This window comes from Lates calcarifer, linkage group LG23, assembly GCF_001640805.2.
Source record: "Lates calcarifer isolate ASB-BC8 linkage group LG23, TLL_Latcal_v3, whole genome shotgun sequence".
Lineage (NCBI taxonomy): Eukaryota > Metazoa > Chordata > Actinopteri > Centropomidae > Lates > Lates calcarifer.
The window spans coordinates 16,510,898-16,538,860 of NC_066855.1; the positions used below are offsets into that span (position 1 = coordinate 16,510,898).

The following is a 27,963-nucleotide window of genomic DNA, read 5'->3' on the forward strand; positions in this document are numbered from 1 at the left end:
TACCGGACTCCATTGACAAAAACATTTGATTAGAATTTGGTGGTCAAAGGTCAAAGGTCACTGTGACCTCACAAAACATGTTTTTGGCCATAACCTAAGAATTACTTTGCTAATTATGATACAATGAATACCTTTAATTAAATTCCTTCGGCACAAACATTATAAGACTCTGGAGAGAGTATTTCTATACATTTTAAAAATCCAAAAAAGAGAAGGACACAGATTACGTCAGGAGGAACAGAGAATGTCCTTTCCAGGTTTAGCGACAGCAGCAGTGTTAGATGTGCTTGTAAATGGATTCTCACTTTATTAATAATAGAACTATTTAATAAAACAATCATCTCTTCTGGGATCCTCTCTGACGAACATACCCCAACCTCAACATCTCACTGCATCAGCAGCAGTGATGATAAATTGGAGGCAGTCTTCCTCTCCCTCTGATGTATCTCTCAGTATTCTGAGAAAACCTTTTCCTCCAGGACTTACAGGTCATTATTTAGTGTTTGATGCTACATTTATACGTCAGAAACGATTTTTTAAATCCATTTTTTAAAACAGAGGATGAATGAAGTGGATGTGAGAAACATTTTTGCTGCTAATCTCTTAAATGTTAATGTAAAACCTTTATCTGTAGGAGGATCTGTTTAGTGAAGATGGCTCTCCAGCTGTGAAAACAGTACTTTCAACACATCTAAGAGTCTTTTCTTTGAAACATTTATTTTAAATCTCCATATTTAACTTGGCAATACCAGACCTCTCACCGCCACATTTTCTCATTTTTCCAGCTCTCTTGAGACCGTGCCATCGCACAAATCAATTTAATTTACACTTCAGTCAAGATAATGCATCACATATTCACAGTATGGTCCATGAAATTTATGAATTAAATTGTTACATAAGTGTGATTGTGGTGATTCCTATCAACCGTTTCCTGTCAGGACTTACCACTGCAACTAAAGTCACTTAAACATGACAGCTGCATCATCCGTGTTATAAATGATGTGTAAGGAAGCGTGAGAGGGAGGTCACTGAGGATCTGTGAGATGTTTATTGACCATTACAGCAGTGTTACATGTGCAACCAAGCTTGCTTTCTCTCTTTTTTTTCTGCAGCAAATGGAAATTGGTTAGGGAAAAGTTTGAAAATATATTTCTTCATCCATCTTGGAGTTCAGGTCTTCTCTCTACTTGTTTGTTATTCTCTTCTCTCTCCACATTTCATTTCTCCTGTGCATATAGGCTCTTACATGCTCTTTGCTGCTCTTTTTCTAACCCCTATCTGCTCTTTTTCTTCTTTCCTTCACAGTTCGCTAAACACAAACTTTATAAATCCCGGGTGCTACATTCTTTTTTTCTCCTCGGTAGCTCAATTCTTGTGTGGTTGAAGGCAGAAGGTGTGCGGTGTCTGGCTGACAAGCACACGCCGAGACCGTAAATCTCCAAACATATGAGAGGCAGCACACATAATCTGTCAGGCTGTTCCCAGTGTTAAGAGATGTGTGGGTGCATGTGTATGGTTTCAGCATTTTTAAAGGACTCTCAAAACACTAATAATGTAGAAGGAGCACAAGCCCCAAGGAGGTTTGTTGCATCAGACAGTATGTGTGCATGCATGTGTGTCTGCAGTGCGTTTTATCCTCTGTGTTTATATGTCTTTTGACATAATTGTGAGTGTTTCCTACATGTTTGTGTACACATGCATGGCTGAGTGCCATGCTTGTGTGCTTTCAGCTTGTAGCCTGGAGAATTCAAACAGCACCCATATAGCGCTCGTGAGGACTCAGCCAAGACCGCAGATGCATAAGGCAATCGGAGCTGGCTTCACATGGCACTGTGGGAGCTCATTACTGTATTCTTTGGGCTGGAAAATGTCTGTCAGTAAAGATTCATTAAAAGCCAACCTGCTGCAGCAGCTCCTGGTAGTGCTCTAATGAGAGGTCCTTCAAGATCTGGGCTCCCCAGTGGTTCAAATTGCACAGGTGAAATATCGCTGCTAATCTGCATTACGGGTTTAACATAGGAGTTTGGCTTTGTTGTGGTCATTAGCATTACATCACTCGTGTTTGCACAGTTCTTTACAGGAAGACTTGCAGCCAGCTGCTTAGGGGTCAGTGCACTTTCTGGTAGCTGCAGAGTAAAATCCATTTATTTCATCTTTTTTAGGAACATGTTACTCGGCAGCTGCTGCTGCCTGCTCGTTTTTGAAATCATAATTTCTCACTCTCCTCTTTTGAAAATTTAATTGAAGCATTGTTCAATAGTTTCCATGGTTTGTGTCCATTATTAATGCAAGTGGATGATTCTGAGGGCAGTGAGAGCGTATTGTGACTCTGATGTTGGTTAGAGTGGGTTTGTTTAACCTGGCTGGCTGGGCTGCTCTAATTTTATCCTCAGGATACAGCTTCTTTTGTTGAGCCTGTGTTGGTAGAGGAAGATGTAAGGGCAGCTTTGTCTGAGTTAAACTGTTTGTTTTGTCTGTGCCTCTGCACTAAAAGCTTTCTGGTTCAGCTGTTTTGTTTCCATTCATTTTCAAAAACATTTTGTTTTTGTTTTTTCGTTTGCATGTTTTACATGTTTTTTCATTTTTCAACCCATTGAAGACTGTGTTGCCATCACAACTGAATCATCTGTACTCTTTCTTTACCTCTCCTAACTTCTTATCTTGTGTCTTGCAGACTCGGACACCGCGTGTGACACGACTCAGCCCGACACAGCCGGCTCTCGCTGACCAAGCCAGCAGGGTATCCTTTGCGTCAGCTGAAAATCTGGAGACCATGTCAGAGCCTGATATCCCCATCGGCTTTAACCGGATGAACCGGCTTCGCCAGAGTCTGCCGCTGGCCCGCTCGTCCAGCCAGGCCAAGCTGCGGGCACCAGGTCAGATCAGAAACAAATCTACAGTCTGTGCTTCACTGTGACTCGTGGGATTAAAGTCTTCATATTCTGTACAGCAGATAAGCAGATGAAAGGGTCAGGCAGCATAGGTTTTTGTTTGTTTGCTGTGCATGAAAAGTGAAAAGACAAAAGATCAATGCTCCAGTTAGATATTATATTATTTATGACGTGCACAGGACACTCTAGTCTCTACAATCCAGCTCATCTGCCGAACAGCCTGCAAACTTCCATAACGGACTACATGTCATGTTTACCTGTAAGACTCACATTTGAGCGATTTTTACTGTTATCTAACATGACAGCAGCAGTGTTTGACACCACTTCCTGATTCCTGCTGATCTACACTCTTTTTCCATCACTCATCTCTTATTTCCATCACAGTTAGGTTTGCAGTTAGATCATTTGAGACAAGGCAGAGTTTGTTAAAAAAAAAAAAGAAGAAGAAGTAGCCTGCTGTGCAGTTTTCCTGTGTCCCTGTTTCTTTAATGATGCAGGGAAACAAAAGACCAGTGATTTTACTGACAACATTCAGTGGTTTTAACTGGGAGCTCCTCCCCTGAGGATGAATTCACCTACATTAAGTCTGCAGCACAGTTCCCTCACTTTCACTGTCTTGTGTCAGACTTGATTACCAGTCTATTGACAGCATCTCTTTGATTGACAGGTGGAGAGCCAATCACATGCTGGACTTGTCCATGCATGTGAACCATTAATCTTGTTTGATGTTTTTGACAGACAGCAGCAAACAAGACACATCGCTTGTGACTATATATCGGTGTCCTCTTATTTGAGCTGACTGAAGGCATCAAGTGTTAATCTAGTAAACCTGGCACGGCCCTATGAGCATCAAGTCAAAGTCAGACTACAGTCGACTGCCTATAGGAACTCTGAATATAAACAGAGCTGTCTAATGCTTACAGATGATCTTGCCAGGATACCTGTCAGCTTTGATTAATGGCCTTGGCAGCAAGCTAAATCATCAGCTTCTTAAAATGATCTTACTAGCATATGGAGGAGGGTGGTGCATGAGCAGGAGTTAGAAGAGGTGGGACAACGTGCAACTAATGATCTACTGTAATATATGTATAATGGGAGAGGTTTTTTAAACACCATGTACAAAATGTACAAACGCCCCCCTGTAACACATCTATCACAGAGCTATTTTTTTCTGAGTGTATAAATACAGAAAGCAGCTTGTGTGGTGGTGAGCAGAGTTGTAGTTGTTGCAAGTGAAATCTAAGTTGTTATGATGTTAAAAGCAGAGTTATGTATGTATTAACTATGGCTTTATGTATTCTGGATAACAACCAGATGTAACACAGCTGAAATGCATTAGTGTAGACAATCAGGTAAGACCGCAATGATTTGACAGAGCTGTGATGGGGGGGCGTTATGTGGTATGGGGTATGTGGGGTGTGTGTGTATGTGTGTCCTTGATATGCAAGAAGAGTGTATTGAAGCTAGAAAAGGGTGTTAAGTTTCTTCTTCTACACTCTCAGTGGGCGTAAAAATCCAATATTTTGAGGTGAAAATTGTCCCTTCACTCTCTTCAAACTTCATCACCCCCCTTTCAACCATGATGGATCTCCCTCATTGCTCCTCCCCATCCATAAATGCAGGGATCTTGTTCCTCCAGCTTGGGGAGGAGACCCGCAGGGTCCATCTGACCCACGAGCTGACCAGCCTGGACACTCTGAGGGCCCTCATTGTGCACATGTTCCCCCAGAGGCTCACCATGGCCATGCTCAGGTACGCCTGGATTATATGAAACTCATATCTATCACACCTGTCTAGATGTTTATTGATCTGTTTAGGGACTCAGTCTACTTCATCAATCAATCACAAGATGAGATGTGTAGATGACACGCAGCTATTTCATTCACAGACACAGATAAAAAAAATAATAAGTATTGTAAACAGATAGATGAGGAAAGAGTAAAACAAACAGATAAAAATCTATAAAGCCGAAGGAGGCATGAAAGGGATACATTCAGGCCACAAGTTAACATTTGCAGGGTTTTGTAATGATGTTTTTGTAATGTTTTTGCCATATTCTCTGGGCTCCACCCCTTTCTAAATCACTAGGGGTGACACAGGTGTAGTGCATACTGCCAATGATTACAAGGTGACTGGGTATCTTTGCCTCTCTGCTCATTGTTGAGTTGTGTATGCTCTGATGAAGGTCTGACAGACCAAAAGCTCAACAAATAAAGTGAAAACACTGCATGGATCTAAGTGTGCAAAGATCTTTTTCTATCATCCAGGCCACAAGTAAATAAAATTTCATCTTTAGAATCGAAGCTAAGAATCCTTCCTCAGTGTTTGTGTAAGGAAACATAAACTGCAATGATACTTCAGCTACTGTTGATAATTTCAAGAGATGGAAAACAAATTTTTCAACAGCAACCTCTGGGAAGTGGAAGCTAGCAGGTTAGGCTAATGTGTTGGAGCAAGTAGAATACAGTTAACACTGATTCCCACTAAATTTTATGTTTTTTTTTCATGTTATTTTAACACCCTCTTATTGCATTTTACTAAGGAGGGAAGTTACAGTATACACATCAAAAAAGCTAAGTATTTCGCAGCAAAAATTAATTTCAGTTTCAGTTCAAGTTGAGCTGCAAACTGCAAAAAAATTTCAATTTTCTCAACAATTGGGCCAAAAAAATCGCTTGGTATTTTCATCATGGTATTAATTATAGATTATCTAGATTATCTTCTTTGAAAGAGCTCAGGGATGCATGCAGGTCACATTGTTATTGTCAGCAGGACTCCCTTAACTCCGAACTCACTAAATATTACATTTCTCATGAGTTCAATATCAGACTGCGTCCAGTTGATTCTCTCATTACGGGCGCCTCATGCCGTTAAAGATCTTCCAATTTTCCTCTTAGTCTGTAAATGAGTGTACATCACTGGTTATTAGCAGATAATAGGTGCTGAAATTATCTTTGCATGGACTATTTATCAGTGTTTCGCTCTCTCTCTTTTTTTTTTTTTTTGATGACTATTGATGTTCAGGTCTCCCAGCACAGCTCTGCTGATCAAAGATGAGACCCGTAATGTCTTCTATGAGCTGGAGGACCCGCGGGATGTTCAGGACCGCTGTGTAATTAAGATTTACTGCAAAGAGCCCATCTATGGCACCTACCCCGGACACCACAACCCACACCTTGCGAACGGAGACCTGCGGGTAGGTGTTTGTGTGTGTGATTGTGCTTGTGCCACTTCTAGTTTTTAGTGAATTCTCCCAGTTTTAAGAATTCAAATTATTTTCAGTGATGTAGAAAAGTCCAATCAGAGGAGAGAATGAGTGAGATGTTACACAGTATTTCTGGCTTTTCATCTGTGTTAGCTTTGTGTTATTGTGGTGCCAAAATGTAAACCGATGCCAAGAAAATGATCCTGCCTCAGTCACAGTCACCTTTTCCTTCATTACGAATTCATTCTGTGTGCTGCTGGCTTATGACTCATAGATTAGGGAGCGAGACAAACACTTGTCTCTTTCTGGCAGTGGCAGATAGCAGCCAACCAAATCATCCCACAAATAATACGTTTTGTAATTCCCCTTGACAATTGTTATTTATTTACCCCCACGCCGGCATCCATCGCCCACGTAACGCTGATATTATTTCTGTGTGTTTATAAACACTAGTTTGCATTACATAATGTGTCCAAGCACAAGTTTAGTTGCATCCGCTCTGCGAGAGTGAGTCATGTGACCTTACTCTGGCGCTACAGTTGCTGGGCCAGTGCCAGTCTTTCACATCACCCGTGCTGACTAGGCTAGATGCCAGCAGGCTGTAAAATAACATAAACACTGTTCTGAGATGATAGACTGTGGTTACTGGGTCAGTGATGCAGTAGAAGTAAATTCTTGTCTATCCTCCTTTTAACCTAAGAACACTTTAGAGTCCTGCTCATGGACTCCATGGTAGAGCCTGGAATCAAACCACCATCCATGACACCAATGGATGACCTTCTTTACCATTTTAGAAACAAGTAACCACCACTTAGTATGTTGATACTTATGATGGTAGTCCTGATGTTACCAGTGCAAAATAACAATCTGAAATAATTTTTGCTTGCAAATGACTGAAACCAGTCCTTCCTGGTCCTCAGGGGTGTATGGACCAGTACAGGAACACACCAATGCAAGAAAACTACATGATTCTGCAAAATTTTATATTTTTTTTTTTGGTTGTTATAGCCTTTTTGTGAGTTACTTACGGAAATCCCTGTACAGTCTCTTCATATGGCATCTTTCCACAACAATGCACTGATTTATGATTAAAGTGCTTCATGAGTTGTTCATCACTTTCTTAGTTTCTCAATCTGCATGTGCTGTGTTTTGTTTTGTTTCTATTGCCACTAGCTAGCTAACATAAGTTAACATGAGCTAGTTAATGTTGTTTGTTTTGTTTGTCAACATATACTCAATGTGTGTGGTGCAAAAAAGGTTGGGAATCCCTGTCTCTAACAATAATTGAAATTATTGACAATTATTTTTCAGTTAATCAACTAATCAGGTTAGCTCTGGTATATAGCAGTAGTTGTAAGTGGGTGCAGGTGGCAGCAACAGTATTAACACCCCTCCTATCCTAGTGGCTGTGCTCTTATTGATTACCCAGTGTTGGATTTATCTTAATTCATCAGTCAGCTGCTGGCAAAAATAAATGTGGCATCAGTCTGATTAGCATGATTGCTAATGCTTTATGTGTTTGCTTACAGCTGGAGCAAAATGAAACTGCTGCCAACACATAGAGTCCCTAATAGCGTTCAGATTTACAGTGGCTTCTGTACAAGACCTTGGTTTTTGTTGCCATCTAATTACACTGTGATTATGGAAATGAGAAAGCAGTAATTTAAAGTGTTAGAGAATGCTGCTTTTATAGAATAAAATAAATTATAAACTAGATATCACATTACATAAAACTTGACGCATGCAGCACACATTGTGAAAAATGAATCTGCATGTTAAGCAGCTGAAATGTGTTGTGTTGTCGACAACAGGGCATTTTTGCATTTACTGTTGTTGTTGCCGTCAATCAAACACCCTGAGACCTTTTGTACACATGCCTGTGTGTGTGTTTGCATGATCCGCAGCTGCCCAGTAACATTTTGGAGGTCAACTGCTCCTGTCCCCCCCCCGTGGGATCGGTCGCCTGTCCTCAGCTTGCACGCGGCTCTGAAATCTTCCTAGCGTTTTACAGCCTTATCAAACCAGCAGGCTTACCTTGAGTTTTATGTGTGTAAGGTACATTGGCTGTTTCTGCCACTGCCAAGGTGAGTGACTAGGACATGTGAGTGTGTGTGTGTGAGTGTGTATGTGAGCTTATTGAACCCAAGCCAGCAGGGCCAAGATTATTCCCTGATTGCAGACCACAAAAGCATGACCAGGATTACTGAAGTCCATCCAAGCCTGTGACTGGAGGACAGAATATAGTTAAGGATGAGATTGATTGGCAGATTTTTCCACAGCGGGAGAACGGCCCGTTTTGAAAGGTGCCATGGGACAAATCTCTCGGCAGTGTACCTGCGATGGACGTCTTGTGACTTCAGGGGGTCTTGGAGGTGGAGTGAAATGTCTTTATGTCTTCAGCACAGTTAAAGGATGGTGTCGATACGAGGCTGTTGCTAAGATACAAGATGGAAGATGATGGCACTAGAGTCATTAGTCTGCTGTGAGGCTGTCCACAGGGTGTTGTTGTAAGAGGCCTAAGGGTTATTACATGGAAATATTGGTTTTTCAATTTGCATTGTCTCCAGGAGATAGCTTTGTGCATCATAAGCAATTACAGCGTTGTCTTCTTTTGTGTTTCCTTGCTGTATCTATTACTCTTGGCTGGTACCCTCCAACACAGAGCTTCCACTTACACTGCACTCTGCTGCTGCTCTCCGTTCTGCTTCACTTTGTTTTGCCTTCTCTCTGACATTTGGGATTGATGCCAAAAGATAATCCCTTCATGCTCAGTCTGTCAATAAGCTATCAAGTGCAACTTCAAACACACTCAAGGAGGCAATTTGGAGTCTTTCCGGTCAATCTTGAAACAGCATCTATGCTGTCAAATGTTACAGTAAATTGGAGTGGCTCTTGGCAACATTTTTTAAATGGCCAGGTGTCGGGCACTTTTTCTGATTGATGAAAAAATGTAAAGCAGACAAAATACAGGGTAGTTACAATGTCATTGGTGCTCTGGGATGCTAACTTTCCCACCCACTGTTTCCAAGTGGTTTTAATGTTGGCGCTGCTGTTGCAAAACAGAATATAGTAAGTTTCACCATTTCTCATTTTAGAAAGGTCACTGCCATGAAACTTTTTATTTACTTAGTTTGCCAACGGACTATGAATCATCTGTTTGTTTCTGGCTGCTAGCATTAGTGTTAGCAACATGGCAACTGCTATCAGCCTGGCTACTGTTCCAAAGCAAGAAACAACTGTACGAACCCCAGTTTGAACTTGAGCAAAGGCAGAGTAAAACCCCTGGTTGTATTAATGAGTAGGCAGGTTTTGTTACTGATCCAGTAGAAATAATGACAACTGACTGTCGGGTTTGAGCCCCTCTCTCCATAGTCAGACAGTGGCCATAGGGACAGCTGGGCCAAATCCATGAAGTTGGTCCCAGAGGACCCCAAGAGTTTTATGCAAAAAATTCACACTAGTAACCAAGAGGAACTGCATAGTGAGCCTCATAGGTAATCAATCTAAACTGCTGTGGTGCAATGATTGTATAGCCATTACACTGTGAAATCAACATTTACTTCAAACTGTCAAGTTGAAACAAAAAGTTGTCCTTTGCCACTTTAAACTAGGACCAAACAAATCTACACATCAGGTCTTGAGAGTAATTCATGAAGCTTGTGACATCACTGTTCTTTACTTCACTCTCAGCTGAAAGCAGAAATCGTAATGACGTATCGAAATATCATTTTCATGTGTAGGCAACTAATAATGCTGACTAAGCCACCTAGGTTATACATACAAACATAAGATGCCAAATTTAATTAATAGCTTAAATCTCATAATGATATTAACCAATAATCCCTGTGAGTCAACACAATGTAGCAAGCTACCCGTGTGGCTTAAACAAAAAATGTACAGTATAGACAAATGGAAAGAAAATTGGATTAATCTCTGGAACATATCCAGTGTCATGTGAAAGTGCCAACACAGGCACCACATGTTGCTTGTATTGTAAAATAATTTATATACAGCAATGATGTGATGTTATGCAAACCCTATGTGTGGTTTAATAATGTTCTCTTCTGCTGTCCAGTTTCTCTTTCAGTGACACCTCTCTGTTTTCTTGTAAACACAGTTCCTTTCAAACCTGTATTGCTAGCTTCCATGTTCATTTGTTAGCAGTCTTCTTCACTGCTTTTTGTTGGGGAACTGTTGCATTTTGCGCCCATTATAGCCACGTCTAGATCAGCTAGAGATCATTGCTCTAGGACACAACTTGTGGTCAAAAACTCAGCAGGGTGACACAGGTGCCCTCAACACCTGTTCTTGTTCTGTATAACTTTGGTGAGGAGGTACAATCTCCCTCTAACTCAGTGATAGTCAGCGACTTTAACTGATGGACTCAGGCCCAGCAAGTTTAAGAGTAATGCTGAGATCAGTTAACAAAACTTAGACGTCATTAACATCAGGGGTTCACTTCTGATATCCAGCCAAGATAATCCAAGATATTTGAAAATATCAGGAATTACAAACAGAGTTTGGTGTTACAGCGACAGCACTTCCTGCTCGAGAAGCTGGGCATCATGGGTAATATACACCATTCACCTGTGTTTTAAAGATATGAACAACTGATTAAAAGCTTTTACTCTCAGGCCTAAAAGAAGCACCCAAAATACATCGCTTTGAGAATCTTTGTCATTATTGCTTGATAAATTTAGGCCCAGTTTTGTATCTGTTCTTTTTCTCCACAGAGGGAGATGGTGTATGCACCTCAGGACTCTCCACCCAACCGCCGCCTCAGCAACCCGCCCATGTCTTCCCAGCATTCATCCTCCTCTGCCTCACCTCCTCAAGGCTCGCCTTCCCGTGCCCGCCTCCTCTACAGTGGTGGCAGGCCGTCTTCTTACGCTGGGCCGCCTCACCACACCCATTCCCTGCCACACCCGCACTCCCAGTCCCACCACTCCTCTCCCCACCAGCAACCACAGCTCCACCAACCCCACCACACCCAGCCGGCCTTCTGTGCCTCCTCCAGTGCCATCCTGGAGCGCAGGGACGTGAAGCCCGATGATGAAGTGGGGGGGTCCAGGAGCATGGTGCTGCTGCGGGGGGACGATCGAGGTGGAGGAGGGATTTACGCGGACCCCTACTCTTTGGGCCCAGACACGAGTCGGCTGAGTCTTGCAGGAGGTCCTCACTCCCCTCTACCAGCCAGAGCCGACCCCTACGGCTCTTTATACCGCCGTGGAGGGGGAGCGGGAGGAGGAGGTGGTGGAGCTGGATCAGTGCGCTCACTCACCTCCTATTCAGCGGCTGCTTTACAAGGAGAACTGATGGAAAGTGGAGCACTCTACAGGCCAGGAGGACCACTTTATAACGATGCCTATGCTGCGTCTATGCTGGCCATGGGGCTGCGGGTGCCACCACCTTCCTCTCCACAGAAGATACCCGACATGAGGGATTCCTATGCGGGGAACCATGCCCAGTCGGGGCTCCCCTGGGAGGCAGAGTTTGCGAAGGGACTCTGTGACCTCTTCTGTGTTTGGGGATAGTCCTAAAGCCCGAGGCCAGGGCCAGGGGCTAGGTCTCACCTCAGAGCAGCTCTGCCTGATGGCGGGTGAGGGAGGGAGCGCTGGAGGCTTCGGCTCACCTCTGCTGGGGAACGAGACAGAAACCAGGTAGGATGGTATTTCTATATGCATACTGTTGATCACATGAGTATGACTGTGACAGACGTATTTAGTTCACGTGTACAGTAGTTACACAGTACTCAGACATTTTGCTGTCACAGCCTTGCTTGGTCTAGTATAACTAGTAGCATAGAGTAGCTAATGTTAAGATGAAAAAGTGATTGATTCACACCTGTAGACAGACAGGTACGTGCAATAGGAGGTAAAGCACTGGTTCATAATAAATAAATAACTCCCACAAACTCTTAAGACATATGGAACATTTATTCAGTAGCTACATTTCAGTCAAGAAAACAACAATAAGCCTGCATATATACAGTAGCCAGCAATGAAGACATTAATAGCTTCATTTTTCCACAGAAGATATAAAGACCCATTAAGGTGAATTTCACCCTCCAAAAAACAAAACAAAACTCTAGAATAAACAGAAAAGCTCATTTTTTATGAGGTTATTACTTGGTCTCTACGATCGGCTGGTGTCTGTAAATCTGCTGCATGAGGCTGCATTTTCTGTGTAAAATGGGTGGTCATCACATGACTGAAAAAAAACTACTGAGTAAATTCATCATAAGTGCTGACTGAGTGTAGGAGCTGATTTCTTGTTTTGAACTAATGCGACAGACCAGAAAGGCCATGAGTCCTCACATAGGTGACACTGGACGTTTGTTGACACAGCCAACAGCGACACCCGCTTCACAACTGGCTGTGGACCATCTTTTTTGTGGAGAGTTCATGTAAAATTGGATGATGTGACACAATTAACACATCAGCTCAATTCTCTCAAAGGTCAAACCCTGACAAGATGGTTTTCTGTGGGTCAAAGGTTCAAACTCATGGGTCAAAGTGAACTAATGTTGAAGCTCTGGGTGGATTAACTGCGAGTGAGTCCACTGATTGCAGAGATTCCATTAAAATAAATAGATTTTCCGCCTGAAATGCTGGTGAGAGAAAACACTATCACCACAGGAAGTATTGTGAATTTGAGAGTAAAAATATCATTTTGTTTGATTTTCCAGTTCTGGTCAATAATAGACAAAATTAATTCTGTCTTAAAACAATAGTCAGATGCCACTGTGAACACTGGAACCTGTTTATTTTACTCTCAGCAGGGTCATTAACCCCATCTGTCCCACTCACTATTCAAGGGGGCTTGCACACAATCTGATTAATTAATCTGATTGTCAATCAACATATTGACAGCCCTGCTTCTTTTAAACAAAACCAGCTGTCAAACTAGATTGTATCCTTTGATGTAATGTGATGTAAAATAACTGATTATTCATGAACTGTCAGTGCAACCAACCATCAGTCATCAGTTACAGCAGTTCCACAATTATCTGCGCCTACAAACGAGGCAAATAAAGGGAGGAATGTGTAAATATGTGTAAAACATGTGTTAGTTATAGCTTTTCATCTGTGGTGTGTGAAACCAGGGAGCGTATGGAGGCCATGGAGAAGCAGATAGCCAGTCTGACTGGACTGCTGCAGAGAGTCCTGAGCAGGGCGCCTGAGGCAGAGAGCCCGTAAGACACACACACACACACACACACACACACACGCACACACACACACCACACAATGAAATGCAATATTTATGCTACATACACTGCCCTTAAAACTAGGAAAATATGGAAAAATACAGTACTGTCAAGGTTACTAAAAGTAAAGTAAGGATTTATCAGTTCATGCAAACCTGAGTCAGATCAGTATTTGCTGTGACCCCCCCAGTCACCTGTAAACCAGGTAGGTTGTTCCAGCATCTTAAAGGAGTTACCGCAGTTCTTCTATGGATTTAGTTTGTCTCAGTGTCTTCTGTCCCTTCATGTAACCCCAGGCTGACTGAATGAGGTTGAGATCAGGTCTCTGTGGGTCAGACCATCTGCTGCAGGACTCCTTGTTCTTAACATCTGTTTATTAGAGTTCGTTGTCCAGCTGAGGAATAAGCTGGGACCAATCAGACGCCTCTGTGCTCTTCTTGTGTGATGGATAAGAATCTAAACATGTAAAGAGCCTAAAATTTTTGCACTGTACTGCACATTAAAGCAAAAATATTCATTCCACAAACACTTCTGCTGCTCACTTCTGCTTTACTTAGATGTGTAAATTACAGCTAAGCAACACAACATTTGTCAGGGATGGTGGAAACTGGTGATAATTCATGTCATGAAATCTCAATTTACTTCTCTCTGCTCTTAATCATTTAGGGAATAGTGAGAGAGTGCTTTCAGACACATTTGCACACAAACACACACAGCAGAGAATACATTCAGCAGCACAGCAGCAAACAGCACATATATATTCCCAGCTTTTTCCCCACATATCAAGAGCTTCTCAGTAGCTAAGTCGATAGTGTGTTCTGGCTGTAAGTACTTTAACACTTGCCTCTTCCAGGGAGAAGATTGAGTCAGCCAGTGACTGCTCAGGAACTGACAGTAAGTGTTCACTACCAAAAAAAAAAAGAAAAAAAAAAAAAAAAGAAAAAGACAAACTCTTTCCTATCACTGCCTGTCACTGCTCCCCACTGCTGCCTGTTTGATAGCCACATAAATTGGCTCTTCTTCCTCTCACAGAGCTGCCACTATTTCATTTTCTCTGCATAATTCTTAAAGTGCCTCATATGTGATCGTAATGGCTGACTCTGCGAGCTTCTTCATACTGTATGTGTGCCGGCTTCTGCTGCTGCTGTGTAACTGGTGCCCATGCTTCTTGTTTTAGCTGGACGAACTAAAAAAAAGACAGGTAGCTACTGTGTGTGTCCCCGAAGTGTCTGGTACCTGTTCCCTCGTCTGCCCCTCTGTGTTCTTCAGTCTTTATTTAGATCCCTATTAGCTTTCAAAAAGTGTGTGTGTGTGTGTGTCTGTGTTATCTTGAAGGATTTACCTCTCTCAGCTGGTGTCCTTCACTTCCCTCTTGTTTTCTGTCTTTTTCAGTAAGAAATAATTTGAGTTGCATTGAATAGGAGACAAAAACATGTTGTTTTTGTCAGTGTTTTCCTGTGAGTTATTGATGGGAGCCTGACATGTTGAATGTTTAGTGGGTATTTGAAAATTTATTGGCACGAATGCTGATGAAACTATGTGTTCTGAAAGTTTGATATGGGAAAAATTAATTGATTTCCTTTGATAAAGTGTTCAGTTTGAGCAGCTGTTTCTCACTGTGAAGTATCCAAGAGGAAGATTTAAATTAATGTTCTCTTGTTATCTGATTGTACATAAACATCAGAGAGTCTGATCTTGTATCAAATTGTAGATAAGCCTGGGAATTTTGAGTCTTTTGCATCTTAAAATTTTCTTTGGGGTAGTTCTGTTTGTAGAACGTTGAAGGATAATTCTGGTGTATTTCCCATAAACGTGGTTGTTGTGGCTCTATGAGTCATGATGACTTTGCATTTGCCACCTCCTTTTGTAGAGATATTGGGAAATGAAGACATGTGCAAAGCAACATATATCCAGACAATTGGCATGAACCTCCTACAGCTCTCCAAACACAAGACACAGATTTTAGCCACTAGGAACATCCATTATGCTAACTAAGGAATCTACATCCAGCTCAACTTGTTGGCTGACCAGCCTTTATAACACTGCTCTGAGATGTAACCTCTTTTTATTTCGGAATATATTTGTTGTTGTTGTTATTGTTTTTAACCTGGGGTTAATTAGCCAGCACAGTTGTGACCATTTCCACTCAGCTCCATTGTAATTTCAGCTCATAGTGAGTCCAGGAATATAACAAGATGCTAGTGTTTATTGTTGGTGGGACACACATACAGTCTTGTAATATCTCACTTTTACTTAAATTTCAGTAGACTTTCTCCAGTTGAATACCTGTTACCTTCAGCCCTTTTATCTTTTATCTCTCTCCTGTCAGATGCTTATCTGTCTGCCACAATGATGAAAGTGTATATTTTCAGTCAGTAATAGTTAGATTGACTCAAACTGTTATCTGTGAGTCGTCTTTGTTCTTGCAGTTAAAATCATAATGACTGCAGAGTTTCAGAAGCACTGCCCACTGTGCTCATCAGACGTTAAATCTGTCTTGAATTGTGGTCAAATATGGTGGAAAACCCCACATCACCCTTCAGCTCCTCCTGATCAGAGCTCAAGGATACAATGCAGTTAGTTGGAAGTTGTCACCTTGTCTGTAAAAGTGTTTCATTTAGGTGTTTTAGATGTTACTTTCAGCAAATGTGTTGGTGAAAGCGGCCTTAAAATGCAACTCTTTTAATAACACCATGTCTCTGTTATCGATTGTCTTCAGTTACTTTCCCTCTGTCTCGTTCTGCATGATGCGTGTGACTCAACACCCTAATTACTGTCAGAGCATAGCATTCATTGTCATTTCACAGGATTATCTAAGTTGGAAACAATCATACATGTGGGCTGTCTGGGGACTTTTCTATAATGAGATACATAGATAGATTTAGTGGAAATGCAGTTTTCCACAACTGACCCTATTTGTCCCCGAAGCCTTTCCATGTTGTTTATCATTGTTAAGTCTACGTAAGACTGTAATCTCCACCCTTGACCTGCAGCACAGATAGAACTTGTCCTAAATTGCTGCTGTCGCCAAATCCTGGAGCCAAATTATTCTTCTACTGGATGGAGAGTCAAACCTTTTAGGGTTTTTCTCTCACATTTAATTTTCCCTCCGGCATTCATTCTAAACCTTCCATCTGATACAAGTGTTTTGGGACAACTTCTATTGGTTCCATGTGCTCTCTAAAGGAACCCAGAACAAAGCTTGAAGAACTTTCCCAGAATTAAAACGATACTTGTCGGTGTGCAGCTTTGACTCCATCCGCTCCCTTGGCCCTGATGCCACCTCCACCCTCGGGGGCCAACCAGCCTGTGACGGTGTCCCGTCTCCAGATGCAACTCCACCTGCAGGGCCTGCAGCAGAACACCAACGCACTGCGCAAACAGCTGTCGCAGCTGCGCAACATGCAGGTGTGTGTAATTTGTTGGTGAATTAAGTTCTGGGTGAAAAGGATCTAAGACAGTATCTGAAACTGTGTCTGTGCATGTGTAGTTTATTAGTATGTATTCTCTGTTGTAAGCTAACGTACAGCAGTGTAATAAATCCAAAGGCAATGTTTAATTCTAGTTTTATGACTTAGTTTCTTCTACTGAGGTTAGCATGCTAACCAGGACATTGCCAAGGCAGAATCGTGTATGGCAGCTGGCTACTGTTGATGTCTGGTAAATGGATGAATTAAATTATAAATATGATATAAATGCAGCCATTTAGTTTTAGCTCAGTGGACCTAATAAACTGACAACTTTGTGTATAAAAACAGTGTAAAATGTACGTGAAAATACCCATGTGACTCTGTGTCCCAGTTGGAGAACCAGGACTCAGTCCTGTCCCTGCTGAGGCAGACGGAGTCGGAGCTGAGCCTCATGATGCTAGACGCCATGCGCACTCAGGAGGACCCGCTCCAGAGGCAGCGCCTCCTAGTGGAGGAGGAGAGACTCAAGTACCTCAACCAGGAGGAGCTGCTCATCCAGCAGCTGCAGTGAGTTCAGAGCACAATTGATTTATACAACAAGTACAGTAAATAGACAGTAATTAGTCTTGGTTGCCCTGGTGTAGAGGAAAACAAAGGGACAGTAGGACCCCACACACAGTGATGAGGACTGGGTATCGTTAGGGTTGATCAGCAAACATAAATACACAGACTGGAGATGTAGATGTATCTGTCATCAGCTACATACTGTATGTAGCTTGCTACTCTTGTAATCTTGTTGACTTCTTCTTTGATCATATAGTTTTAATCATCATCAGTTTTTGTACAGCTGAACCGAGAAAGAAATTCCTCAAAGTGAGCTGACATTTAGTCCTGAGTGATATGAATCTTTGACCTGGTGCTCCACAGTGACCTGGAGAAATCAGTGGAGGAGCTGCAGAGGAACTCGTCTGTCAACCATGGCCTGGTGACAGAGCAGGACGTGGAACAGAAGAGTAAAGAGCTGAGGATGCTGGGAGAGACGCTCACTGAGCTCAAAAGTAAGTGTTTATGACCTCTTGTGTGTGTGTGTGTGTGTGTGTGTGTGTGAGATTGAGCAGTGTTTGCAGACACTTTGTAGCTTCCCCTCTGTTTCGGTGCTTTTACCCCACGAAGTCTTTTTGCTGCATGTATGATGGTATAAATCTGCACTGACATTATGGTCTATGTTTATAAATACCTAGGAAAACAGCATTAATTATTAAATCCACCCCAGGTGCAGTACAGTAGTTGTAGTCTCAGGTCATAGCTTAAGTGCTTGTATTGCAGAAATACTACGTGTATGTCAAATTTATGTTACACCCAGTAAGAGATGAATATTTATGAATCTTCTATGAGTTTAATTGATATTCATGAAGTTCTGGTTTTAGCCTCTTGTACTGCTGCTCTGACCTGTGTACTTCACTCCCTGTCTTGAATATTAATGGAGGATCCGAAAGCTCTGAGGGGCTTCATTATAATAATGTGTGGACTGACCACTCTTAGTTAGCATGTCCTGCTATAGCCTACAAATGCACAACTATGGGTTTGATTCAGTGTTTAAGTGGCAGGTTGCTGAGGCTCAGATAGTGGCTGTGAATCGTCTACATATACACCCCCTGAAAAACACACTTTGTTTTTGTTGCTGCACGTCTAGCATGCCCTTCCCTCTCAATTGGCCGACCTCCATCAAATCCTCCTCGCTGAAGCCGTCTGGATATGACAGGAAAATCCACTGCCTTCAGATAGCTGCGACAGAAACAGCATCCTGTCTTCTCGTTATGTCTCCTTTCCTGTAATCCTCCTCAACCGCCTCCCTCCCCTTCCTCTTTACCTCCCCCACTCTCCGCCTTCATTCTTCCACACATCAACATCTTAACATGTCCCTCTGACAGGCCACTTTCTCTATTCATCCATCTGTCTTTTCCCTCCTGATCCCTTCTCTCTCTCTCTTTCTCTCTCCTATGCAGACCAGTTTCCCAGCCTGCAGAGTAAGATGAGGGTGGTGCTGAGGGTGGAGGTAGAGGCTGTTAAGTTCCTGAAAGAGGAGCCTCACCGCCTGGATGCCCTGCTGAAGCGCTGCAACACCATGACTGATGCGCTCAGCACGCTGCGCAGGTACACATATCAAACACTCCTCAGTTTGCTCTGATAAATCCATACTGTGTTATTAAACCAGGTCAGCTCAGAAAACACATTTTCTTCTCTTGTAGACTTTTTATTGTGATTTTCTGCTGCAAGATTGAACACTGCTTAATTATGCACTAATTATGTGTGTTGTTTAGGTTTTGCTAGTTTATCCTACACTTTTAGAAAAATACATGGTTTCTTATAATTCATTCATTTTATTTTGGTTTCACATTGAAATACATGTATTATTGCAAAAGAATACATACACAAACACAAACACAAACAAACACAATATACCCAGATATACTCAAAGCAACAAAATGTAATTTTTGCTGAGCAACTACAAGATGCAGTTAATTCTGTTGGGCTCTGAGTCTGAGTAGTTAAGCTATTCTCATGTTGAGAAAACAAAACCTATCAATCTCCTGACTGGAGCTCTGACTGCATGATCCAACTCGCTGAACTGAAACACGGCTGAATGGTGCATATTACCCATGATAGCCCACTTCTAGGAGCAGGAGGTGCAGTCGCTGTAAAAAACATACCAAACTCTGTTTATAATACTTAATATTTTCAAATACTGTTTTTTAATGGCTGAACACTGGTTTTTAATGACAATTGGGAATTTCATTTGAACTTATTGGACCTGATTCCAGCAGTTTAAGCCGCCAACTATCGCGCAGTCAGAGGGAGATCGAACCTGCTCAGCTGCTTACCATCAAAATGATTTTGAAGCTGGTATTTTTAGGTAAAATAGTTGAATAATTCTGCTTAAAGTAAAGTAAGCACAAGCTTGTGCAGGAGAGGTAGGAAGCTAAAAGCTTACATGAACCTCAAGGTAAGACAAACGGAATTAGTGTGACTGAAATGAAAAACAGTTATATCATTTAAATTAGTCTTTCTTCCAGATCCACATGTTTAAACACTGCCTGAAAAGGGCTCTAATCATCCTTGCAAATAGATTCTAAGGATTCTAAGGATTCTAAGGATAAGTTTTAAGATTTAAGAGATTAAAAGCAGATAACTTAGTTCTTCCCTACTACATTCATCTTTTTCCTTTTATTTGACTGATGAGAAATGATTTCTGACATATAAACGCAGCATCAGACACTAAATAATTACCTGTTAAGTTCTGAAGGAGAAGGTACTGTCTGAATACTGAGAGATACATCAGAGGGAGTTTACTGAGAGCAGACTGGAGAGCAGCACTTTCTGTTAGTAATGCTGATGCAGTTAATAGCAAGATGTTCTGGTCAGACTGAGTTCATCAGACAGCATCCCAGAGAGATGATTATTTCATCAAGGCATGTTGTTAACAAGGTTGTTGAAAATCCACTTCTACAGTATGTGGGCCTCTGTATGGGTTTCTAGTGCTGATATAGTACCTGAGTTTCAGTTTCTAATATGAAAAGTCCTTTGATTATTCAGTGTGACTTATATAAATCACTCAGTCTGTAATGGCAAAGGCAAAATTTGATTGAATGAACAAACTAATTGACCAAGGCAGCAGTATGCTAGCAGCTGCCGTGGTTTTCTCAGTAAAATTACTGTTTTTGTTAATGGAGTCTGGTAATATATAGCAATGTTTCTCTAATTAGTGTGTGCTCTAATAAGTAATGTTAATTTGACAGACTTGAATTTCTGTTGTAAATTGACTGTATTTTATCTATTTCTCCTAGTCTCCAGATTGCTTTTCTAACACAGTATAGGACCTTCATGGTGTCCTGTGTGTATTGTAGTGTTTTGTATCCCTCCTATATGTACAGACAAGTCACTGAGGGTGTGTGGAAGAGCCCCGAGGACCTCTCCGGCCAAGCACAGAAGAGAGCAGAGGACGTGAGTCGTGGCTCTGACCTGGATATCCTGAACAGCCCTCCTCTCAGCCTCACTGACCTGAGCACGAGCGCCGGCCTGGCCAACTGGATGCCTGTGTCCGCCGGCGACGCAGACACCTCAGGTCCCGAGCAGGACATCCAGCCTCCGATGTCCTTCAGAAACCGAGTTCTTGATGAGCTGCCGAGTCGACGTCCTGCCGACAAGTCTGTGTCAGCTGAAGTCAGACTGGTAATCAGCTGCTGATTATGGATCTAACACTCAATGCACATTAGTCAACACTATAAATATTTCAGTATTAGCCAGATGGCAAATATCCATTTACATGTGAAACTGCATCTGAAGGTGCTTAAATTTGTCATTGAGACCCTGTGCACACACCTGCAGCAGTCTGTTTATAATTCCATTTGTCCATGTAATATTAGAAAACACACTGCATGAATGTGTCTCACTTATGCTTTCCAGCTTTGCCTGTTAGTCTTTTGCATGCTCCATCTTAACATTTGTCTATATCTGTATGTATGTCAGGCGGCAGAGCGGGACTGGGAGGAGAAGCGTGCCAGCTTGACCCAGTTCAGCGCCCAGGACATCAATCGCTTGCTGGAAGAGACCCAGGCCGAGCTGATGAAGGCCATCCCGGACCTCGACTTCGCTGCCAGGCACATCAACAAGCCGGCAGTGCCTCCCAAGCCCCAGATCACCATCCCAATAACTTCCACCACAGCTACTTCTCCTGCAGCTGGGACCACCGGGACCACAGCCACCACAACAACAACAACCCCCACACCCAGCGGGGACCAGCAGCCTGGCAAAGTGCAGCTGGCTGCCCAGAAGCTGAACAGTATGGAGGGGGCCGGTTCACATCGAGGGTCAGGTGAGTCCGGGTAGAAAATTCTGCTCATTTAAATTGTGGAAAGAACAAGGTTTATGTTGCAGGGTTTCTTATGACACACATAGGCTCTGAGGTGTTGTCCTCTGTCTACAGTTGACCTCAATGTGGCCAGGTACCGCACAGAGAAACCCTCCAAGTCCCCGCCACCGCCTCCGCCGCGGCGAAGCTTCCCGTCAGCACACGGCCTCACCACCAACCGCACCGGAGAAGTCATAGTCACCACCAAGAATCTGAAGGTGAGGCTAAGTGGTCTAGGAAGGCGCCCAGTCTACTTTTAAATAAACTAGGTGGCTACTGATTTTCCATGCAAATATTCTGACTATGAATATATGAGAAACATAGTAGTTAATCCTTTATTTATTATTATCTTTTATTTATAATTTACATACTGGAACTGAAAGTAAAGATCCTCCAAGCCGATCTACAGGCTCCAGATCAGGGCCAAACCAGCATTTTTTATTCTTAATGTAATCAAGGTTTTGGAAATGAAGCCCTGCTTGAATCTGTCAAAAATGCCACTGACTGGGTTTGTAGCTGTGAATGAATGAACCACAGAGCCACTAAATAGACACAGTATCTAGCAGTTTGAACACTTTACAGGTGAATCACACGTCTAAGGAGGTTGAAAGCTTCAATATTTTGTTAATGCTGAAGATAACACAGCTCCACCTTAAAATACAGTCTCAGTGAGCTTATATGTAGGGATTTCAGAGACATGCTTTATGAGACACATTGGATATTAACAAACCAGACACTTGTGTACAACAGACTGAGATTCCTGTTGGCTGGGGGGCAGTTTCAGGTTCGGTTCTCAGGTGAGAAGAAGCTACTGCTGTTCTAAAGCCTCCCTGATCCCTCTGTCTGTGCAGAAACTCGCAGAGTAAAAATTCACTTTTGTCTCCAGAATTCTTCAGGGCATTGCTTTAACAAGGTGCAGAAAACCTTCCACTGGGACCTCGGCCTGTTTTGATTGACAAAAAATCTAAAAGGAAGCACTTGACACTGTTCAGTTTATTCACAGAAAGGTTCAGTTTGAAGTGTGAAATGTGATTAATAACTGGCACCTTGTTCGAGGTCAAAAGTACACATTGAATATTCTCCTCACTAAAAAGAATTCTAGTACCTTTCCTTCTCTTTTCAAACCAGTATTTTCATTTCCTGAAAGAGTTTTAGTATTTATCTCAAATCCACACCACTCACTCCAACCTTAAATCCTGAAGTTGTGTGATCTCAAATATCTCTACACATCACTGTTAAACTAAGCTCTTCTTGTTTACTTCTGACTTGTCTGTCAACAACAAGTTGTCCATTGTTCCGTGGCTTAAACTGTCACCTGGCCTCCAAAACAGATTCCAGTTTGATCCAGCATCTGTGGGACCTGCCTAATATTATGTATGTCCTCCTCATGTTGCCAGAATGGCTCTGACTTGTTGGGGCACGGACACAGGACCTCTTGGGATGTCCTGTGCTGCCTGGAACTCAGGCTCTTTGTTGTGTTCCTCAAGACATTTCTGAGTAGTTTTTATGATGTGGTGGGGGCACTGCCTGCTGGGGGAGGCCCCTGCTACTGGGGGGTATTGTTGCCAAGTACCATCCAGATGAATCCCAGGACCAAAGGTTTCCCAGCAGGACATTACATTGTAAAGAGATGATCTATGTTATTCAGTTCATCTGTCAGTGGTTTTAATATTGTGGCTCATCTGTGTATATTATATGTATTACATGTATATACTGCAATAATGTTTAAACTCTCACATATATAACCTCTAATGTAGTTACTAGCTGAGCTTCCTCATTAATTACATGAATTCAATTCAATTCAATTCACTTTTATTCATATAGCACCAAATCACAACAAAAGTCATCTCAAGGTACTTTTCATACAGAGCAGGTCTAGACCATACTTTACACAGAGAGACCCAACACTGCTTGGCCTCTGCTCTGTGATGTGGAGCCTGTTTTCACTGAGGCCTAACAAGCCTAACATTACATTTCATCAAACTTTCACAGTTTCTTTTGATGCAGGCTCCTCCACCACAGAGTGCTGTGGAAAACTCTGATAGTGCGTGAAAAGTAACAGTTTTGAAACAGTAAACACTGAAGCTTCTGTGATGTGCAAATTACATGTTTTGTGGCATAAACTACCAACACTTTTCCTTTTAGAACTCATTACACGTCAGCTTTGCTGTAACAAGTTAGTTTGAAGACGTTTTAATGTTTTTATTTTCCCCTTTAAGATGGAGGAAGATGGTGACCTGCCCAAAACTCTTGTGAAGCTGAGGCGGACGCCCTCTGACACCCCTCGACCCGCCTCCACCCCGCCTGTGATCGCAGCATCTGCCATTCAAGACGAGGATGATGAGGAGAAGATTATAGCCGAGCTGGAGGTGAGACCGTGTAGATAACTGATTTATTAGACATACAGAGGAGTACAGTACACTGCTGATGTTTGTTTTCATGTGCCATGTCAGTGTGATAACATGTCTCTGCCACACTCTCATGGATCAAAGATATTTCAGAGAGCGCCTGTAAAAGATTGTAGTAAAGGGTACAGCATCCTTCCAAAGGCCACCTCCACCCCTCCATGCACCTTTGGCTCCTTGGGCAGAAAGGTAAATGTAAAACTCTCCACAGCCCTCTGCCACGCCTGTGGACTGTGCTTCTGTTTCAACTCACTGCCAGTCTTTTCACTATCTCCTCTCCTTCTACTACTTTACTCGAGCCTTTATAACAAACTACATGCACAAGTGTCAGCATCTCAATTCAGGCTACAGGTCAAAGTGAACAGGAAGAAGTCTGAGAACATTCAAAACTGATTTATTTTAATCACAGAAGTTTTACTTGTGTATAAACCTCTTGTACAGAACTCACCTGAATCCTTTGACACACATTCACTCATTCCACTGTTTAAATATCCTCCATTACAGTTCAGTAAGCCCCAGTTTACACCAGGTATTAATGTGTGATGTGTACTTGGGTAATGACCTGTCAACTTAGCTGAGATCCAGTCACCTTCAGATGTGCATTGTAATCATAATGTGTTCGACATACATTTTCCCTTTTCCAAATACAGATTGTGTGTTAAAGTTAGGTAAAAGTGACGTATGTCAAACGTTTTTAAATCTGTCTTAAAACAATCCTCACATGTTCACAGTTAAATTGAACACACTGTTGGTTGCTCCTGTATGCTAGTCAAAACCAGAGAGATAGAATAGGAAATAGAATAGAAATTACTACCTCAGATTGAATTGGCTGAACCTAATAAATTTTTGCACAAAAACAGGTCTGTGGATTTTATCCCTCATCTCTTATTGTACATTAAAATGGCTTGAAGCAGAGATCTCTTTGTGGGTCAGTATGGACAGGAAGACCAACACAATCACCAATAACCCTTTCAATGTGGACTTGTATAGACTTGAAACAATGTGAATCTGTCCTTTAAATCACTGGTAATAGAGCATGTTTACGTAGCAGCTTTTATTTCTGTCATGCTGAATATTTGGCCTGTGACATGGTTTATTAGATATTTATCAAAACTTAAATCTTAATCTTAGTGCCAATATTCTATGTATCTTCAATAATATATTAATGTATAAAAGTTCAAATAAATTGTCAATGAAAAGCAGAAGAATAAATAATGAAATAAAGAATAAAATATATAATGTATTTATATTATTTTGGATGTGAGTGTGGTTGTAGATGCTGTGCTGAACTTCTCTTTCTAACCTTTTTAACAGCTCCTCTGCTCTGCTGACCTCCAGTTTTTTGCTCTCAACATGTGCATAATGATCTTTGCAGTGACTTTTGGTTTCATCCTCTCAGTTAACCAATGCTGCACTAAAGCTGTGTAAACATACAACCTTGTAAGTGATGCTGTGATGCGCAGTGAGTCAGCACGGATTGAAGCAGATGATGTATTTAGGTTTTTTTCCTCGCAGACTGTGAACAGCGAGTGCTCCTCCTGACAGCTCCTGTGACACATTTAGCTGCGTAAAGAGGTCTTGTTTTTGTTGGAATTATCGCACAACGGCACTAAGCAGGTAGCTGTCAAAATAAAGGACAGCGAGGGGGAGAGAGGCGGGAGGGTGGGTGAGGGTGGGGATTTCAGGTTCAGAGCTGCAGACAGAAATGTTTCTCTGAAAGAATCTATTTTCCACTTGCAGGTGTTTTAAATTCAGATCCTGCTTTTATTCACTTAAGACATTTAGGGCACTGTACTATCTTTAAAGTTGTTGCCAGGAGTGATTAATGTCAGCAGTCTCTTTCTAATATTGGTCATTAAAACAATATTTCCCCTTTGCCTGTGCACAATAAAAAAAATAGAGTCAGAGTATAAATTAAAATACAAAGTAACAAATGTGCAGACAGGGGCAAAAAGTCAAGAGACTCATCCTGTGGCTCTCTTCATGATATCACAGACGACAGTCGTCAAAGCTGATTCTCATACAGTCATATCTGCAAACCCCATTCCACAGAGCTGTCATGGATTAGAGCTGCAACCATCAGCCAGTTCATCAGTTATTTAACTGACAGAACTATTTTAATAATCACTCACCTGTTACCTGAGACAAACTCCTCAGGTTTCAGCTTCTCCACTGTGAAGTTATTAAAACAAGACAGTTGAAGACATTAAACTAGAAGATTGATCGATAATGAAAGTAATGGTTAGCTGAGGCCCTGTTATTGATGGAAACTCAAAATAAAAACATGCTAATGAGGAATATCTTAACACTGTTTTCAACCCAGTGAAAAATAAGTGGGGATCAAGGTCCAGACTGCAGGAAAATTCAGACAGAAGATAATGATGGTTTGGTTGTTTGATGGTTGTATGTCAGTTGTTTATGTTGGTAAACAAACTGAGATACTGAAATAATCATTACAGATGTTGTTCTTTGAGGCAAATCTCTGCAGCTGGGCTCCCAAATCTGGTGGAAATCCTGAAACCAAACAAGTTGAGTCTGTTAGAGCAGCAGATTAATGCCCATGGTATTCAGGTGTCCATATACATTTGGCCATGTAGTATCCATTTTTGGTGAGAATGCTGGTGTTTGAGCAGTTACACTGTAAAATAACTCAAATTCAAATGACACTTTTGTTGATACCTGCCCTCTCCTGGCTCCCACAGAACAGCAGTAATTCTCCGGGGCCAACCAAGGGTCCCACCGTTGCAGCCAGGCTCAAACACCTTCAACAAGGCAGCCTGGAGAGGCCCAAAACCCGCAAGCAGAAAGAGGATTTCCCCAAAGTCCAGGGCCAGCAGCAGGTATTCCACTTCTAAAACCTCCACTTCTGACGCTTCGTCTGCCTCTCCTCTCTGCTGTCACTTCAAAGGAAGTTTTCCCCCTGCGACTTCTGCGAGATGAGAGAAAACTGTATAGGTCCTACCAGCAGACAATATGAGGTTACACAAAAACCAGAGGGGGAACTATCTACAGAAACCTTGATTTTTACCAGTTCTTGATGTGTGTTTTGACATTTGAGTTACTGGATCTAACCTAGCTTGCTTAGAGATCAAGTTTATGTCGTACGAGTATGTCGATGTTTTGATTTCCTGAGGAAGGTTTTTGGTGGTGCTTGTGACTGATTAAACTAGCTTTATTATTCTAATAGTCAGATCTAATCAGATACATCCTTTGCCTCCATTGTGCGACATAATCTCCAATAATGCCACGGAATGATTTCATATCTCAAGGTCAAAGTGATGATATTTCACCATGATCCAGCCCATGTATTCTCTCTCCTCATCTCTCACTCTATTCATCCGATAATTACCTCATGCTGCTCTTTTTGTATAACCCATCCTTTAAATCTCAAGGTTAGCAGGCAGTGCTGCAGCAGAGCTAGCAAGCAGCAGCTGCACAGTATTTTAATGCATCTGTGTGGCTGTGTGTTGAAACAGCCTGAGAGGTCCACATTCCAGCCATGAGGCCAATCCATTAAGCTAGCTTACTTAGAATTGCCTTCTAACAGCTCTAAAGCTATGACTTATTATGCAAGATGACAAAAGTGAAGCACAAGGTGCAAGGTTACCCCAAAAAAGCTGTTTTTGTAGACAAGCTTTTCAGTTTAATGTGTGCAATAAAGACATTTATAGGAGGAAAACGAGAGAGGAGCATTATAGAGTCAGTGACTGAAGAGAGAGCAGAGGAAAAACACAATACATATGGAAGCAGAGAAAGACAGCAACATTACAAGCAGCTGTACAGTATAACCCAATTATGAAAAGTAACACCACTTCAGTTGTAGCATTGGAATATTTTACTGTAATTTCTGGACTATTGAGCACACCTGAATATAAGCTGCACCCACTAAATTTAAAAAGAAAAAAAAAGTACATACATACATATATATAGGCC

General features: G+C 41.9%; 1 protein-coding gene across 1 annotated transcript in view; it reads left to right on the forward strand.

Annotated features, from left to right (window-relative positions):
* The window catches only part of LOC108892027 (SRC kinase signaling inhibitor 1-like), an 80,495-nt gene that overhangs the window by 43,222 nt on the left and 9,310 nt on the right, over positions 1-27,963 (forward strand). Inside the window, 18 exon segments of the mRNA XM_051066322.1 lie at positions 2,675-2,876; positions 4,514-4,643; positions 5,916-6,087; positions 10,830-11,552; positions 11,554-11,756; positions 13,202-13,291; positions 14,160-14,200; positions 14,484-14,507; positions 16,554-16,714; positions 17,108-17,283; positions 17,644-17,774; positions 18,723-18,870; positions 20,622-20,946; positions 21,244-21,589; positions 21,701-21,843; positions 23,845-23,994; positions 24,118-24,219; positions 26,733-26,870. Coding sequence (XP_050922279.1) covers positions 2,675-2,876; positions 4,514-4,643; positions 5,916-6,087; positions 10,830-11,552; positions 11,554-11,756; positions 13,202-13,291; positions 14,160-14,200; positions 14,484-14,507; positions 16,554-16,714; positions 17,108-17,283; positions 17,644-17,774; positions 18,723-18,870; positions 20,622-20,946; positions 21,244-21,589; positions 21,701-21,843; positions 23,845-23,994; positions 24,118-24,219; positions 26,733-26,870 — 3,405 coding nt within the window.